Below are 17417 nucleotides of genomic sequence, written 5' to 3' on the forward strand. Positions count from 1 at the left end.
GGTGGGGAGGGAAAGATGTCTTTGGTGGTGGGGTCGGATTGCAGATGGCGGAAGTGTCGGAGGATGATGCGTTGGATCCGGAGGTTGGTGGGGTGGTACGTGAGGACGAGGGGGATTCTTTTTTGGTTCTTATTGCGTGGACGGGGTGTGAGGGATGAGGTGCGGGAGATGTGGGAGACACGGTTGAGGGCGTTCTCGACCACCGAGGAGGGGAAGTTACGGTCCTTGAAAAACGAGGACAACTGAGATGTACGGGAGTGGAATGCCTCATCCTGGGAGCAGATGCGGCGGAGGCGAAGGAATTGGGAATAGGGGATTGCATTTTTGCAGGAAGGTGGGTGGGAGGAGGAGTATTCTAGGTAGCTGTGGGAGTCGGTGGGCTTGAAATGAATATCGGTTTCTAGGTGGTTGCCCGATATGGAGACAGAGAGGTCCAGGAAGGGGAGAGAGGTGTTAACGATGGTCCAGGTAAACTTAAGGTTGGGGTGGAAGGTGTTAGTGAAGTGGATGAACTGTTCGAGGTGGCGCCGATACAGTCATCAATATACCGGAGGAAGAGGTGGGGTTTAGGGCCGGTGTAGGTATGGAAGAGGGATACAGCAAGATACAGATAGGTTATGTGAGAGGGCAACAATCTGGCAAATGGAGTATACTGTAAGAAAATGGGAAATTGTCCATTTTGGCAGGAAAACAATGAAGTATAATATTTAAGTAGGGAGAGTTTACAGAGCTCTGAGACACAGTGATCTGGCTATCCTCGTACATGAATCATAAAAGGTTAGTGTGAAGGTACGGGTGAAGTAATTACATAAGTTAACAGAATGCTATAATCTTTTCCAGGGAGAACTGAATACAAAGATGCAGGGGGATTATGTTTCAGTTACTGTGCACAGTATTGGTATACTTATTTAAGGAAGGATGTAGAATGCGTTGGAAGCAGTTCAGGGATTGTTACGAGACAATTACCTGAAATGGGAGGCTGTCATATGAGGAAAGATTGGAAAGGCCAGACTTGAATCCACTGAAGTTTAAATGAGTAAGAGATGACTTGATTGAAACATGTAAGACCCTGAGAGGTTTTGACAAGGTGGATATGGGGAGGATGTTTCATCTTCTGGTAAAATCTGGAACTAGAAATCACTGTTTAAAGACAAGGAGTCATCCATTTAAACTAGATAGGAGGATTATTTTTCTCTCAGAGGGTCATGAATCTTTGCAAATCCTCCTTCAAAAGGCCGCGGAAGCAGATTCTTTGAATACTTATACAACAGAATTAGATAGCTTCTTGATAAACAAAGTTGTGAAAGGTTATCAGGGCATTACCAGAGTTGAATCACCCACTAACATTGACTGGAAACTCAGCTCAGCTAGCCATATAAAAATTGTGGCTGCAACAGCAGATCAGAGGCTAGGAATATTGCACCAAACAATTCACTTCCTGACTCCCAAAACCTGGTCACTGCAAGGCAAAAGAATCAGGAGTGAGATAGAATACTGTCCACTTGTTGAAGCTGCATTCATCCAGGCAACACTCAAGAAGCTTGCAACATCCAGGTCAGAGCAGCCCACTTGACTCGCAACACACTGACAAACATTCAATTCCTCCACCACTGACACACAGCAGAATCAGCGTACAGTCAACATGATGTGCTGCAGAAATCTACCAAGGCTCCTCGGCCACCAGCTTCCAAACCCACAACCCCTGCCATTCAGAAGGATAAGAGCAACAGATATATGGGGACACCAGCACCCTGAAATTCTGCTCCAAGCCATTCACCATCCTAACTTGAAAAAAATATGACCGTTCCTTTGGCTCTACTTGGCCAAAATCCTAGAACTCCCTGTCTAACAGCATTGTGGGTCTACCTGCACCACAACGGACTGCTGCAGTTCAAGAAGGCGGCTCATCAACACCTTCTGAAGGATACCTTGGGATGGACAATAAATGCTGGCCAAACCAGCATCACCCACATTCCATGAATGATTAAAAAAAAAACTCATTTAGCAAGGAATAATATTTTTAGTTACTTTAATCAATCTATGACACATCTCTGGGGGTCATGGGCCTTTTGTTTTAAACTGCTGAGATTAATAGGGTAAGAAACATAAGTTCACACAAACTCAGTGATTTTTAATTGCTTTATTTCTGTTAGGACTTCAATAGCATGCCCTGAGAAGGGGCAGGGAATCACTGATAGTAACTTCCAAATCTAACTCCACCTGTGCCAGAAGTTTCTGCTAACTTTACAAAACAACGATGACAAACACTCTTTGGTTTCACTGTCAGTAAAAGAGCAGAATTAGGGCCATTAATAAACAGACCCAGGGTAACTTCAGCCTAACACTCCAGATAGGAATCTCACAGTATTGTGTGGAATGAGAAATTGGCACTTCACCTGATATTGTTGTTTCAATGAATTTAATGGGAATGAAATCAGATGGGTTTCAGAACTCAAATTTCCCCAGTTTTCTGAGCAACAGGATAGGATAAAATTTCTGTCAATGTCTTTTTGCAGCTCACTCATCATTTATTTTACAAGTTGAGTGAGGCAACCATCTTTGATACTAATGAAAGGCAATCATCTGCATCATAATCGTCATCGCTTGCCTCCACTGCCACCGGTCATGCCAAGGAGGCCAATTCTGAGGGTTAGGAGAAGATTCTTTCACCCTAAATGAACCTGCAATAGTCACATCAATAAGTAGAGGGGAGAAGGGCAGCCTAAGTACTAGAGAGCAGCACACGAGATGAGCCAACGCCTATCAATCTGATAAAGCAAGATTTAGTTTAAAGGCCCTTAGGTATAAAGCGTGCATGAGTCAGGAAACTCACTGCTGGTTGAGAGGTCTATTATGTGGACAAGAAAATCATAGATAATGCCAAAACAATAACACAGAAGCAGTAAAGCTATTTTCCAGAACATGCTCACCTTAATAAACATGTCTCAAATGGTCAAGGTAACACAAAGCACAAGTAGGAAATGTAAACACCAAATACTCTTCAGATCAGGTGATTGACAGAGCAAACAAGGCATCTATATCAATTGCACTACGGTTTCATGCAGAAATGACTGAGCTATACTTAGGAGGGTTGCAGACATCAGTTTCATACTTGCATAGCCTCCATTACGTCCTAGGTGTCAATGGTTAAATGGACCCTAAAGTGCTTAGCAGGCTAAATAAACAAATCTCAGAGTTGTTGCATGCAGCTCCAACAGAATCCAAACTCCCCCCACCCCCCTCCTTCCCTTCAATTCCCCAACTCTATCGAGCCATGGCTTACCACTGTGACAGGCTTCACGTTCAGGTTCCTATTAAGGGGTTCATCAGATTGAGAAGCACCAGGTTGGAACAGAGTAGGTGGGACCATTGCCGGATCACTGCTTCTTCGCACCATGAGTGGTGTGCCTGCGGAGAACAAAGTTGGACGTCAGAAAAACATCAGCAATTACCCACCTAATTTGGATTGTTGAACGCAACTTTCCTAAGAAGCGCCACATTAAGAGAGAACTTGTGCTTCCTCTCAAAACAAAACAAAAATCGCTGGCAGCACTCCGCGTGTCTGGCAGTGACTGTAGGGAGAGAAACAGAGCACCTGATTGATGAACTTTCATCTGAATGGGAAAAGTTAGAGGCACATATACACATGCAAAATTCAAACTTTTCAAGCAAGTTTTTTCAGGTGAAATGTTAAGGGATCGACATTTACAGGCATAATGTTTTTGAGAGACTGACATTCATGCCTGGTTTGGACCCAAGTGAAGTCCAAAAATATCATAATGAAACAAAGTAAAAGTTAGCAACACTAAAGAATTAATGTTAATTAGGTAACATTTATTTATAATATTCCAAGCTACGCACATCTCATCGAATGCGGGGGGGGGGAAAATCTAAGAGTTCTCCATTGGTTTTTAATGAGTGATAGTAATTACTGGCAAGTGGGTATCAGTAACAACACAGTTTGTCATACATAATCTGAACATTTTAACAATTATAATAAATGTTAACAAAACTTAAACACATATATGCTTTAAACAACTATTTACACTGTGCATTTTGATCAGTATTTACAATCAAATTATGGAGACAGGGCAGCACAATGGCTCAGCAGTTAGCACTGCTGCCTCACAGCACCAGGAACCTGGGTTTGATTCCACCCTCGGCCGACTGTCTGTGTGGAGTTTGCAAATTCTCCCCGTGTCTGCGTGGGTTTCCTCCGGATGCTCCGGTTTCCTCTCACAGTCCAAAGATGTGCAGGTTAGCCAGATTGGCCATGCTAAATGGTCTGTAGTATCTAGGGACGTGCAGGCTGGTGGACTAACCACGGGGTAAAAACCCAATGCAGGGCTAGGGTGGGAGGGGGTGGATCTGGGTGGGATGCTCTTCGGAGGATTGGTGCAGACGCAATGGGCCAAATGGTCTCCATCTGCATTATACGGATTTTATTCTATTCTATGAGACACTGGTAATACTGTCAGTGAGACTGTAGAGGCCAAGGCAATGATCTGAGGACATAGATCCAAATCATACCATAGTGCTTGGTGGGACTTAAATTCAAATAATAAATCTGGAAAATATAAAGTGAGTCAGTTGTGGTAACCATGACAAAAATCCTCGATTGATGTGAAAACCTATCTGGTTCACTGATGTCCTTTGGGGAAGGAAATCTGTCATCAGACATATGTGCCACTTCAAACCCACTGTAATATGGTTTATTTTTAAATGTCCGAGTAACCACATTAGTTCAAGGGCAATTAGGGATGGGCAAGAAATTCTCCAATGCCCACATCCCATGAAAGAGGGAAGAAAATTAATCAGATTGTTAATATCTCCAGGATTATACAATGGTTCTGATTTTTTTTTGTGTTTGATCCTCGAGTAGCTATGATTGACTTGTACACTTGAACTGAGTGAAATGTTATGATTTTTTCAGGCTGAAAAAAATAGCCGGCTGAACTTCACATGAAATCAACTTTCTGCAAGTATATATAAGGTAGGTTTAAGGCCTCTTGCGAAGTAGTAGCAGTGTCTCTACCTCTGAGCCAGGAGGCCTGGGCTCACATCTCACTTGTTCCAGAGGTGTATAATAACAACATCTCTGGACAGGTTGATCAGAAATCTCGATAGGTTTGATTTAATGTACAGTAAATGGGCAAGGGTGAAGAAAGAGCAAAATGGAATGGCTGTGGAAATGTGGAAGATTGGAGACAAAATAAAGAATGAGAGCAAAGACGATAGAGACCAAGATTAAGATCAAAACATGTCAAAGAGAAGTCAAAGAAAATGAGCAGAAGAAGCTGCAGTGATTGCAACCTGAAATTATTGAACTCAATGTTGAGAGCAGAGGCCTGCAAATTGCCTAAATCAAAAGATGAGTCACAATTCCTCGAGTGTTCATTCAACTTCATTGGAATCCTGCCATTGGTCGAGGACAGAGATGCCAATGTGAGAGAAAGATGGATCATTAAAACAACAGACCATCAGAAGCCTGGGGTTGTGCTTGTGGACTGAGAGGTGCTATTCTGCATAGGGGAGGCGATGGCCTAGTGGAATTATCGTTGGACTCAATCCAGGGACCCAGGTAACATTCTGGGGGCCCGGGTTCGAATCCCGCCACGGCAGATGGTAGAACTTGAATTCAGTAAATATCTGGAATTAAGAATCTTATGATGACCATGAATCCATTGTCAATTGTCGAAAAACCCACCTGGTTCACTAATGACCTTTAGGGAAGGAAACTGCCATCCTTACCTGGTCTGGCCTACATGTGACTCCAGACCTACAGCAATGAGGTTGACTCTTAACTGCCCTCTGGGCAATTAGGGATGGGCAATAAATGCTGCTTTGCCAGTAGTGCCCTCATCCCATGAATGGATAAAGGAAAAAGTAGTCACCTGGTCTGCATTTCATCTTCCCACTGTACGGCAGACCAGATTGCAAACTGTGAAGAAATAATACTAAATTGAAAGAAATTGCTGTTTCACTTGGAAGAGACGTTTGGGGCCTTTGGTCATGTGGAGAGAGGAGGTTAAATAACAGGCATTGCTTTCGTTCTTCAGTTTTATTGTTAAAGCATTGGTGTTTCTTAAATTTAAAACAAGGCAATAAGTAAACAAAAGTGGGTGCATTACTCACAGACATCTCCCATAAATAAACACATCATCTGATGTGGTCCTAAGCCATAAAGACAACAAACAACTTTGACTTAACCACCCACTGACTGAATTCATCCAGTAGGATGAATAAAGAACATTTCAGTTTGCCTCAACGGTGCCCCCACACAACACGTCACCGAAAGAAAGTTTCAAAAAGATGATGACAATGTGCAATTGGTTTCATCCTGTAAACCTAGACTGGATTCACATTAACCACTAGACAGCCTCATTAACTACATCCTAATATGACACATCACTGGTTCGAGACATCTTTGCATCATCATCAATACTGGACACCTACTACTCAAGGATGACACAAGAGAGCTTGAAAAATCTTGGAATTTTTACTCCACCACCTGAAACACCTTTCCTTTACAGGTCTTAAAATCACCTCCTTACCTCCAGACCACCAACACCAAACAGGGAATAAATCACGGACAACTTTGTCAACAAGATTGAAGACATCTATTGAGCTGTCCCTTCCACTTCCTCCCATGATAATTCATCCACCCACCTATAAACCACCTGGTCCCGACACATCAAGCCACACCAGGCTGCCCCCTCCCCTAACACCATCTCCTGTCTCTCACTAATTTCCCCCATATTGTTCCGCAGGCTGTCACTGAGTACCTGTTGAACTTAACTCTTGAATTTCTGCTCCTTTGACTCAATTCCCACACAATTGTGAATCACCAAACCTCTCGAACCACCACGCCAAAGGACATTATAAATGATACCCTTGTCGAGCACTGCTCTCTCTCTCTCCTTGCAAACTCATCGTCATCACCACCCCTTGCCCACCCCCAATCCTTGAAGACTGCTGTCTCATCTCCATTCTCCTTGCTCTAAAGTCTTAGAACATGCTGCCACCTCCCAAATACGTGCTCTTTTCTCCCCACAACTGTCCAAATCACTTTGGGAAGGTTATCTATTTCACACCAAGGGCAAATTGCTCAGTCCCAGAGGTTTTGGGCCTGGGGGAAGGAGGGCTGCTTAACGAGATAGACTCCTGACATCACAGAATCCTACCACCCTTCCTGTCCCCACCTGAAATACATTCTGCCTAGGGAAGCCACCTTTCCACCCAGTCACCAATTTAGGCCATTAGATGGTCAATCAATGACCTCCTAAAGACCTATTCCTGCCTAGGCTTCAATTATTTCAGTTCCAGGTGAAGAAATACCAGGCAGCCGTCCAACTGGTTAAGTAGTGCGGACAGGCTGCAATTTGGGGAGGGTTTGGGAATGGGGCGAGGAAGGTTTGGGGGCAGTGTGAATGTGATTTGCTCCTTGATCTTCACTAACTTGTGATCATTTGAGGAACTGGACATAGCACACAGGTTGGTCCCTGAAAGACGCCCTTACCCTTGCTTCCAAACCTGCTGTCTCCCTCTTCATGACCCCAAAACTCAGAAACAAGCAAGCAACTCCATGAAGCACTCACTTGAAAGCTTGGTCTTTCTGACCTCTTTTGGCCTGTTGGCAGTGTCTTCTCTGTGGTGTTACCGGCCTCTGACTCGACCTGGCATTAGGGCAAGGCTCTCCAAACCACCTGATTAGAGGAAGGTACAGCGGGCCTTGCTTTCAAGAATCCACTTCAGTGTGTCGCCACCTTCCGAGCAAGTGAGTGCGACAGCCAACGCAAGTAGAAGACTCTGCCTGAAGTCCCCTTCGCTTATCACATCTGACCCTGATGACATACCCCAGTGCCTCAAATTTAAAGGTGCTACTCTATATGTTTGAAAGTCTTTCATAATCCATCCTATATTCTAGCCCTTTGCCTCCCTCCAGCCTACCCATACCTTAATTCCTCAATCTCTGGCCTCTTTTGCACTCCCCATTTCCTTCACTCCATATCAATAGCAGCTGAATCTTGAATAGGTGGATGCTGATGGTCATACCTCTTGCCAAAACTATTCCACATCTTTGTCCTCATTTAATATCCTCCCTAGAAGTGAACTTGGTGACCTGATATGAGCTGATTTTTAACTCCCTTTGTTTCAGTTTTATTGCCAATTTCTGTCTCATTCTAGCTCTGGAAAGTGCTTTGGATATCCCTCTACTTCCACTCTCTGTTAAGTAGGAGTGGCTTTTGTGTTGGAATTAATTCCCGGTCTGGGCTTCTAACCTGCAGGATAGTGTACTTCTATGGACTTCAGATGGCAGAACCAAGTCTAGCTCAGATAGTTTCAGAATGCAGATACAATGATGAAAAAGAAAAAAAGCTTCAGAGAGGCACATCAACACTGTCAGTGCCCAAGAGCTAACACATGGACCAGTGCCTTAAAAATGACATCAGGAACATTCACAGAAAGAAGAAAAGCTGATTAACTGTGTTTTCTTCTTACTTCTTTTTTCAAAAAAAAACAGATTCTTCCAGCTTTGTTGAAACTACAAATACCACCAGTAAAAGTTATCAATTTGATAGCTGCTTTACCAGCTATACAATCATTTACTAAGGAGACATAAGACAAATCTATGACAGGGCCTTTCACAACTTCAGGATGTCCAAGGTCTTTAGGTCTAACAAATTACTTCCATAAGTAGACCATTCAGCCTTTTAGTCTATTCTACTGGCATTCAATTAAGCCACGGCTGATCTATACTTCAACTCAATTTACCTGCGTTGATTCCATGTAACCTATCCAAAACAAAAGCCATGAAGTCTAAGTTTTGAAATGTTAATGTGACTCCCAGCCTTGACAGCTTTTGGGGAAAGAATTTTCCAGGTTATAATTTTTCTCCTCGGCATCCAGTTTCAAAATAGATTGGCAGAGCACTGGGGTTATCCCCCCACAGAAGTCTCCTCACATATGCACGAGAAAAGACTGAACAAGCAACAAAACTCACAAGTGGAAGGACAGATGGGAAAACACAGAGAAATGCAGTAAGCTTTTAGGCTTATGATCAAGGTGACCCACAGCAGATTGCTCACTGTCTACTTAAAAGTTGAACATTAGAGTTATGACTGTTTGTTCTGGGAGATAGGTTAAAAGTGGTCAGTTTCTGAATCAAAATAAGAGAGCCTCACTCCAGATGAACCAACATTTGGTAGGTCAGATACCAGATGCCTTACCAGATGCAAATGGAAACAGAAGTGTAAAAGTAAACATCACACTAAAACCATGTTCCTCCCCCAGCTAAACTTGGACAATCTGTTTATAGATTAAATTGGCTGCCTTTGGGAGGAGGGGGAAGGGGTCAATGTCATCAGCTGCAGCGCCAAGGTAAGATAGCTGTTAACCTCCTAAATCAATTAGCTGCATCTCAGTAAGATCATTATCCACAATTTGGTCAGGCTAAGCACGCAGTCAATAGATAAGCAACTCTGATAGCCGGTAATCTGATGGAACCCCGCTCAAGGAGAAACAGGTGGATTGGAAAACACATTTGTTAGACAGGATTACTGTCAGAGATTAAATCCGCTTTAGATTATACTGTGGCTCTTTTTCACAAGCAATAAACTACTTCCAGTCCAAGGATACCTCTGAACCAAACATCCATCAATCAAGTCTGGTGGCACTTTTGTGGTACCTTGTCAATGTTACAATTCACCCAATATTAGGTCAGTGTTATGATTTGGTGCATTGCACAATCATATGGGTCAGAAGGCTGTAGGCTCAATTCCCACTTGAGCTCTGTACAAACATCCCAGACTGCCACCTATCGAATGATTACAGAATAGAAAGAGGCCATGCATACCAAAACTCTGCTGCATCAATTTAGCTACTTCCAATTACCTGCTTTCCCTAGGGCACTGCACTTTATTTCATCCAAGTCCTTTGCAAAGCAATGAGTGAATCTGCCTCCACCAGCTTTTCAAACCATGCCAAACATGTGCTAAATAAACATTTTCCCTTATGTCTCTCTTGATTCATTTGCCAATCATTTTGGATGTGTCCCTTTCAATACTTCCACCTCCCCATCTAATATGTTCAGACCCCTCTTGATTTTTAACGCTTCTATCAAAACTCCTCTTAACCTCCTCCTCCTGGGAATAAAAACCCCAGTTTCTCCAATCTCTCAGTAGAGCTTTAAATGTTCCCCTTTCATGGAACAACCCTTGTGAATCTTTTCTGCACCCCCTCTAAAAACTTTACATCTTTCAAAAGTGCACTGCCCTGAGTTGGACACAATACCCCATGTTGAGCCTATGCCAATGTTTCGCTACCTTGCTCCTATACTTGAAGCCTCTATTTATAAAGTGGAGGATCCAGTGTGCGTATTAAACTGCTTTCTCAATTTGTCTTTCCACGACTGTCCAAGCAGCAGTTAGTTTAGTTCTGGGTCATTGTTTGGAAATATGATTTGCTTGGTATTTGTATTCATAAATACTTCTTTGAGCAAATGTGTAACAGTTGCAATTCATTGATTTTCTGGTGACAACCTCCTACTCCACTGCTTGATCAAGGAGGATTAGAAGATTATGGCTGGTGCCTCTGCAAGTTCCACCTTTACTTCCAGTAGCATCCCCGGATGCATTCCATTCAGTCCTAGTGACCTATCAACTTCAGGTACACTCAGCCTTCCCTGTATCTCTTTTCGACCAAATTTTAGCTGATCTAGCATCTGAGAAACCTCCTCTTACACTATGATGTTGGCAGCTGCTTCTCCCTTGACAAAGACTGATGCAGAAGGACTTCAGTAAATGCTCTCAGCCTCCATGCTCAGGATGTCCTTTTAGGATCCCAACAGATGCACCACACCGCTTCCTACTTTTTTACCGCTTACAGTACACGCCTGTAGAAGACATGAGCATTTCTGCTACGAAAGTGCTGTAGTGCTGATCATGCCATCTTTTAAAACCGGTATTAAACTAAGGCTGCCCCATCCAACTTCTTAAACCAACATCTCTGAAAAAGATTGTCCTGTCATCATCATATTGCTTGGCGTTTGGGATCCTGGCTCTGCACAAATTAACTGGTGTGCTTCCCACATTAAATCAGTGATTGCAAATGTTTCCCCCAGCTGCACAGTGCAACCGAACAAATGGGTTGTGTACACAATCTTTACACCTGTGTATACTTCTGTGCTTGAGGGTGTAGCAATCCTAAGGGGGCCATGTTGTGCCTACGCACAAAGAAAAGCTACAGGGAACTTGATCGACCAAATTTCAAAAGTCTCTTAATTGACTGCTTTTGGATATCTTCAGATAGCAAAAAGCAGCAATATAAATCAAACCTTTCCTTATACACAAGGGAGATAAGGCAATTTCTCCAAGCAGAGAAGTGGTGAACATCATGAGTTATGCATCGGATTTTCACATCGAATAACTCAAGGTTCAACTTTAAAAACACATTGTTTTTAAAAAATTGGAACCATCTTTATGTTTAGATTGCCAACAATTTGGTTAGCAGGGTCATTTCGGAACATTGACATTTTAATAGGATGCTACACCAATACAATCTTCTCTCTTGGGGCTTTAGAGAGACTTCTTAAATCCTTCAATCTGTTCCCAATTTGCAAATATATTCTCCTTGTGGTTTCTAAAGAAAGATTTGGTCAAATATTTGCGGTGGAAAACTGAAGATACGGGCTAAAAACATGCAAATTTATCCGTAGGAACAGAGGTGTGCACTTGGCAGGGTAGAGCAAGACAGGAGAAGGTGAGTATAAATTGCATGATCGTAAAGTCATTTAAAAACTGAGAATAACAGTGACTTGTACTCCATACAGCCCTGTTAACCCAGTAAATCTATTCCAAGACAGCAACAGTTAGCCTTCACAAGTCGATGCTGATGGAAATGCTAGCCAATCTCATTAAAATAACACAAGAAGAGAGGCGAATGTGGGGGTTGGGCAAGGATGTGGGTGTGGGCGGTGCACTGATTGTAACAAGGTCAGCCAGATGGACCTCTTGAATATGAGCTCCCCGATTGGGGTTGTTAATCTGGTCCAATCAGGGAGCCCTGGCTGACAGATATAAACAACAGTATCAGTGGTTCTGCTCCCTCTACGAGCCGGCTCTGAATTTCATGGGTCAGTGTCATGTGCTATGCACATGTAAAGAAAATGTGACTTGTTGATGGGATACCGGCCTTCGTGGAGTTATTTCAGGCAAGGGCACAAGGGGGGGAAAAGAAAAAAAGAGGAAAAACTAGATCAGCCTAGGTTCCAGCTTCTGACTGTGAATCGATGCTAGAAATTGCAGGAATAAAAACAAAGTTGCTGGAAAAGCTCAGCAGGTCTGGCAGCACCTGTGAAGGAGAAAACAGAGTTAATGTTTCGGGTCCGGTGACCCTTCCTCAGAACTAGAAATTGCAGAATGGGCAGAACAATCAGGTTCAGCTGGGGTGCCCTTGGAGTTCAGCAGCCCCTCAGAACTGTCAGCTAAGATGGATAATAGCTGGGTTGCTTTTGTCGAAAGCACGCCCTGCCAGCATAACACACCAAGAATAGCGAGAACATCTCGAGCTTAGGATAACAAGAATTGTAGCAATTTTATGCCCCTCCCCACCACAAATAAAATTTATGAAAAATGCTCACTCACCTGCCACAGCCTGTTAAAGTCACAGATAAACCCAAAGAAGTTTGGTTTAAATTTGAATTAGGCCACAATGACCCAAGGAAGATCTAATACTGTTCACATTTGCCTGCAATGTTAATTACTGCTCTAATTCATTCCAATGTGGCAGACGATTCATTTTAAGATGAAAATCTGAACTGCAGAGCTTTGCATCTCCTGCTCAGATTCAGCTTACCCTCCAATGTGCAGCTTTTCTTGAGCAGTGTGACTCACAGGCTAGCATTCCTTCTTCCTCAGGTTCAGAACGTTGTGGGTTGTAGCATCATTCCAGATACTACAGTGAATATCTGAGGCACGTAATCCAACAAACCCTGTCCACCCTCAACATGCTACAGCTAGGTTCGGCAAAATAGAAACAGAGACCAACTTGCATTTTGGTGCTCTTTTCTTTTGAGTTAAGTATTGTTGCGCTTCAATATTGACAAGATTGGACTCACCTGGTGCTCTTATCCAGCCTTGGTTGCTCTGGGATTAACTGGTCATCTTCCTGGTACACTGCCTTACAAGATGTGGATACTAGCCCACACTACAATGCAAACATGACAACTACACTCCTTATCCTACTCCTGGCTCGCACAAAGCCCACAAATGGCCCCTGTTCTCTCTGCCGCCTTTGTCGTGGATGGTCGTCCATCCACAGATGACCCTGCCACCGTGCTATTCCACATCCATCAGGCAATGTCCTGCCTCCTGCCTGCCACCCTTAAGAACGGTGATTCCGCCTTTCCAAAGAGCTGGTGACCAATCGGGGCGGCCGGAAGCTCTCATGAGTCTCAGCAGCGCCACCAGGAGCGGTGGTGACAAGTGGGATTGCAGCCAACACAGATCATCGAGGATGCAGGAAGCTTAGGAAATCAGGTGATCGGGTCTGCTCACTGGGACAAGTCCAGCAGTCCTAGGCCAGGATAGCACAGTTGGTGCTAAAGGCAGTGGGAGATCTTTGTGTTGGGGCAGCCCTTGCCAATAATGGAGAGTCTTATGTGGACCACCCATTCAGCAGCTAACCCTCAAACCCTGAGCATGGGAAAAGACTGACAATTTTTACTGGACAATCTCTCCAAAAAAGTGGCACAGGAAACGCCAGGAGAGGCAGGACGAGACCCTTGAGTGGCCGTTCACAATCCTGCTAAGGGAATCAAGAGGCCTTCCTTGGTTCTCCCTGTTCCTGACTGAATAAAAGGGAGGCATTCTGCAAATCACACCACATCATCTCACCATGCTCCCCACCCCCCCCTCCCCCCACAACTACCCACAGCTCCCCAACATCTTCTGTCCAAAATCTACAGTAACCACTCTGCCTCCCTGTTGTATCGAAATTCCATTCATAGGAAATGATTGGTTATACAGTCTGTATGGCTGGCTACGCTGGTGAAGTGTTCCTTACCCATGGCAGCAGCTTCCATTCCGGAGGAGGCCACAATGAGACAGACAACGAATCCCAGCAATTTTAGAAACTTATTCATACAGCGTAGGCATTGCCGCCCGGGCCAGCATTTATTGCCCATCCCCAGTTGTCCTTGAGAAGGTCATGGTGAACTGCTGCATTTCTTTTTCTGTTCTAAGGGAATCTGACCTCTGCTAGGTGCCTCTGCAGAGCAGCGGTACAGATATCATTTGCACAGCGAAGTGTGGGTGTCATATGTGAATTGTTCTTACTCTATTCCACTCCGCCACCAACAATTAGCAATTTCACTCAGAATGTCCACAAGTTCATAGAATCCCTACAGGCCCACACCAACCCTTGGAGCATTCCAACCAGACCATCCCCCTATAACCCACCTAATCTACACATCCCTGAACACTACGGGGCAATTTAGCATGGCCAATCCACCTAACCTGCACATCTTTGGACTGTGGGAGGAAACCGGAGCACTCAGAGGAAACCCACGCAGACACGGGGAGAATGTGCAAGCTCCACACAGACAGGCGCCCGAGGGTGGGATTGAACCTGGGTCCCTGGTGCTGTGAGACAGCAGTGCTAACCACTGAGCCACCGTGCTGCCCAAAGTTGCGTGGTCAAGAAAGAAATTTATATTTAGCCCTCTGCCTCAGCCTCAGGATGCCCCAGATTATTTCACAGGCAATGACGTATCTTTGCAATGTAGTTATTGTTGTGATGCAAGTAACATGACGTCCAATTTACTCACATGAAGCTCCCACAAGCAACAATGTGATAATGAGCAGGCAATCTGTTTTTAGGTGTGGGGTCTGGGGGGAGATTCACCTCCTCATCTTTGAATTAGCGTCATGGGGCCTGTTAAATCAGATGGGATAGCTGTTTGATAGAACATCTGAAAAGAAGGATGCCTGTGACAGTGCAACACGCCCCTGTTTCTAGACTGCCACATCAGCCTAGATTATGTGCAGAAACAGACCATTCAGCCCATCAAGTCTCTGAAGAGCATCCCACCGAAGTATTCCCTCTCCCCACCCTATTGCCATAACCACACACGTTTTTTAATCATGCTTTATCCACCTAGTCTGCACATCTCTGGACACTACTGAGGCAATTAAGCATGGCCAATCCACCTAATCTGCCCATGTCTAGACTGTGGGAGGAAACCAGAGCACATGAGGGACTCCCACGCAGACATGGGGAGAATGTGCAAACACTACACAGTCACCCAAGGCTGGAATCAGGTAAGCAACAGGGCTAACCAGCGAGCCACAGAGGCACACTCTATTGATACAACAGAGACAGCAGGAACTGCCTATGCTGGAGTCTGAGATAACAAGGTGTAGAGCTGGATGAACACAGCAGGCCAGGCAGCATCAGAGGAGCAGGAAAGCTGACATTGACACAAAATCTTGTTATCTACTGATACAACAGTTGGGATTGGAATTACATAAAATTTGGAGGGAGCCTCATTCACAGCTGACAAGCTGCAATATGCCTGACCCAAAAAAATGTCTAACTCACTAATGCTAATATTATTTCCTTCCTTGGCAACAACATTGGAAGTAGAAACATAAACCAAATAATAATTTTAAAGGATTTGTATTGTTTCAGAGTGTTAATTTCAAACTAATCACACTGTTATTCTAATTTTTGTATAGCTCCAGAGTCTGACATGTGATAATTACCTGCTGTGAAATTTATTTAATTTAACCGCAGTGAATGATCAGGGAATAGCTCAGAATTCAGTACATTTAAAGCACATGTTTAAATAAGTTTATGTAAATTAATGTAGTGCATTCAGAACATATTTAGAAATAATTCTATATATATGAGAATGCATCAGTGGAGCTGCATTGCATCAATGCAGAGCATAATTATGAAAAAAGAATTGAAATGGAGAGAGACAGTGTTTCCTCCCACCACTATTTCTCCAACATTATGAATTAATGAATGTCTCAACTGAAGTTGGATCATTGGGTAGGTGCAATCAGAGGTGAGGCAGAAAACTGCAGGGTAGGTCAATACACATCAGTCCTAATGGACAGCCAACAACTCCAGCAGAGTCTATGAACTGTGCATACGGCAAAGTTAAACAAAGGATGAACAAAAATAGATGGAGGAAAGTACAAAGCTACTTACTACATGAGCAAGGGACAAGATTACTCACTGCCTGCAAGTGTGGTAGAGGCAGAAACCCTCATAGGGGTGCAGGTACATAATTCTTTGAAGTTTGCGTCACTATAGACAGGGTGGTTAAAAAGGAACTTGGCACGCTTGCCTTCATTGCTCAGTCCTTTAAGTATAGGAGTTGGCAAGTCATGTTGAGGTTGTACAGGACATTAGTGAGGCCTCTTCTGGAATACTGTGTCCAGTTCTGGTCACACAGTAATAGGAAGGATATTATTAAACTGGAGAGGGTTCAGAAGAGATTTACCAGGATGTTGCCAGGTATTGAAAGTTTGAGTTATAAGGAAAGGCTGGGGCTTGTTTCACAGGAGCGTAGGAATTTGAGGGGTGACCTTAGAGAAGTTTATTAAAAAATGACGGGTGTAGATAGGGTTAATGGTAGGTGCCTTTTCCGTAGGATGGGGGACTTCAAGATTAGGGAGCACATTTTTAAGGTGAGAGGAGAAAGATTGAAAAAAGAAACAGGGCAATTTTTTTTTAAACAGAGGATGGTTCACATGTGGAATAAACTTCGAGAGGAAGTGGAGGATGTAGGTACAATTACAATGTTTACAAGACATTTGGTTAAGTACATGAGTAGGAAATGTTTGGAGGGATACGGTCAGGAGCAGGCAGATGGGACTAGTTTAGTTTGGGATTATGTTCAGCATGGAGTGGTTGAACCAAAGGGTCTTTTTCTGTGCTGTATGATTCTATGACTCTGAGCTTAGATGTACACTTGGAATTCTAAGTCATACAAGGCTATGGGCCAAGAGCTGGAAAATTGGATTACGATCATTAGGTGATTGTTTTTGATTGGCATGAACTCAATGAGCCAAGGGACCTTTTCCTGTGCTGCAAACCTTGTGACTCAATGACCTCAGTGAAAAAAAATGCACCAGGTTTTCCCCTTGTGACTTGCAAGATACATCTCGTTATCTGTTCTTTAAAAAAGTCCGTATGTTTGCCCACCATTCTTCCATACTTTCAACTGAAAAAAAAACAAGTGAAAACGTGAAAAACGCTTTGAAAATCCATCTTTCTTTCTGTGCATCTTTCTTCGTCGGTGTGACTGTGAAGTCTTTCCATGAGTTTCAGAGTTCAAACTATGCAGGACACAGGGTGAATTTCTCCTGCACGTAGGCGTAAAGTATTTAATTAAAAGCAATAGT

General features: G+C 43.6%; 1 protein-coding gene across 1 annotated transcript in view; it reads right to left on the reverse strand.

Moving 5' to 3' along the window:
- Positions 1-17417, reverse strand: part of LOC109932140 (partitioning defective 3 homolog B) — an 851675-nt gene that overhangs the window by 545315 nt on the left and 288943 nt on the right. Inside the window, exon 3 of the mRNA XM_048599077.1 lies at positions 3284-3408. Coding sequence (XP_048455034.1) covers positions 3284-3408 — 125 coding nt within the window. The remainder of the gene's footprint in view (positions 1-3283; positions 3409-17417) is intronic.

The sequence above is a fragment of the Rhincodon typus genome, chromosome 7 (assembly GCF_021869965.1).
Source record: "Rhincodon typus isolate 14 chromosome 7, sRhiTyp1.1, whole genome shotgun sequence".
NCBI classification, from domain to species: Eukaryota; Metazoa; Chordata; class Chondrichthyes; order Orectolobiformes; family Rhincodontidae; genus Rhincodon; species Rhincodon typus.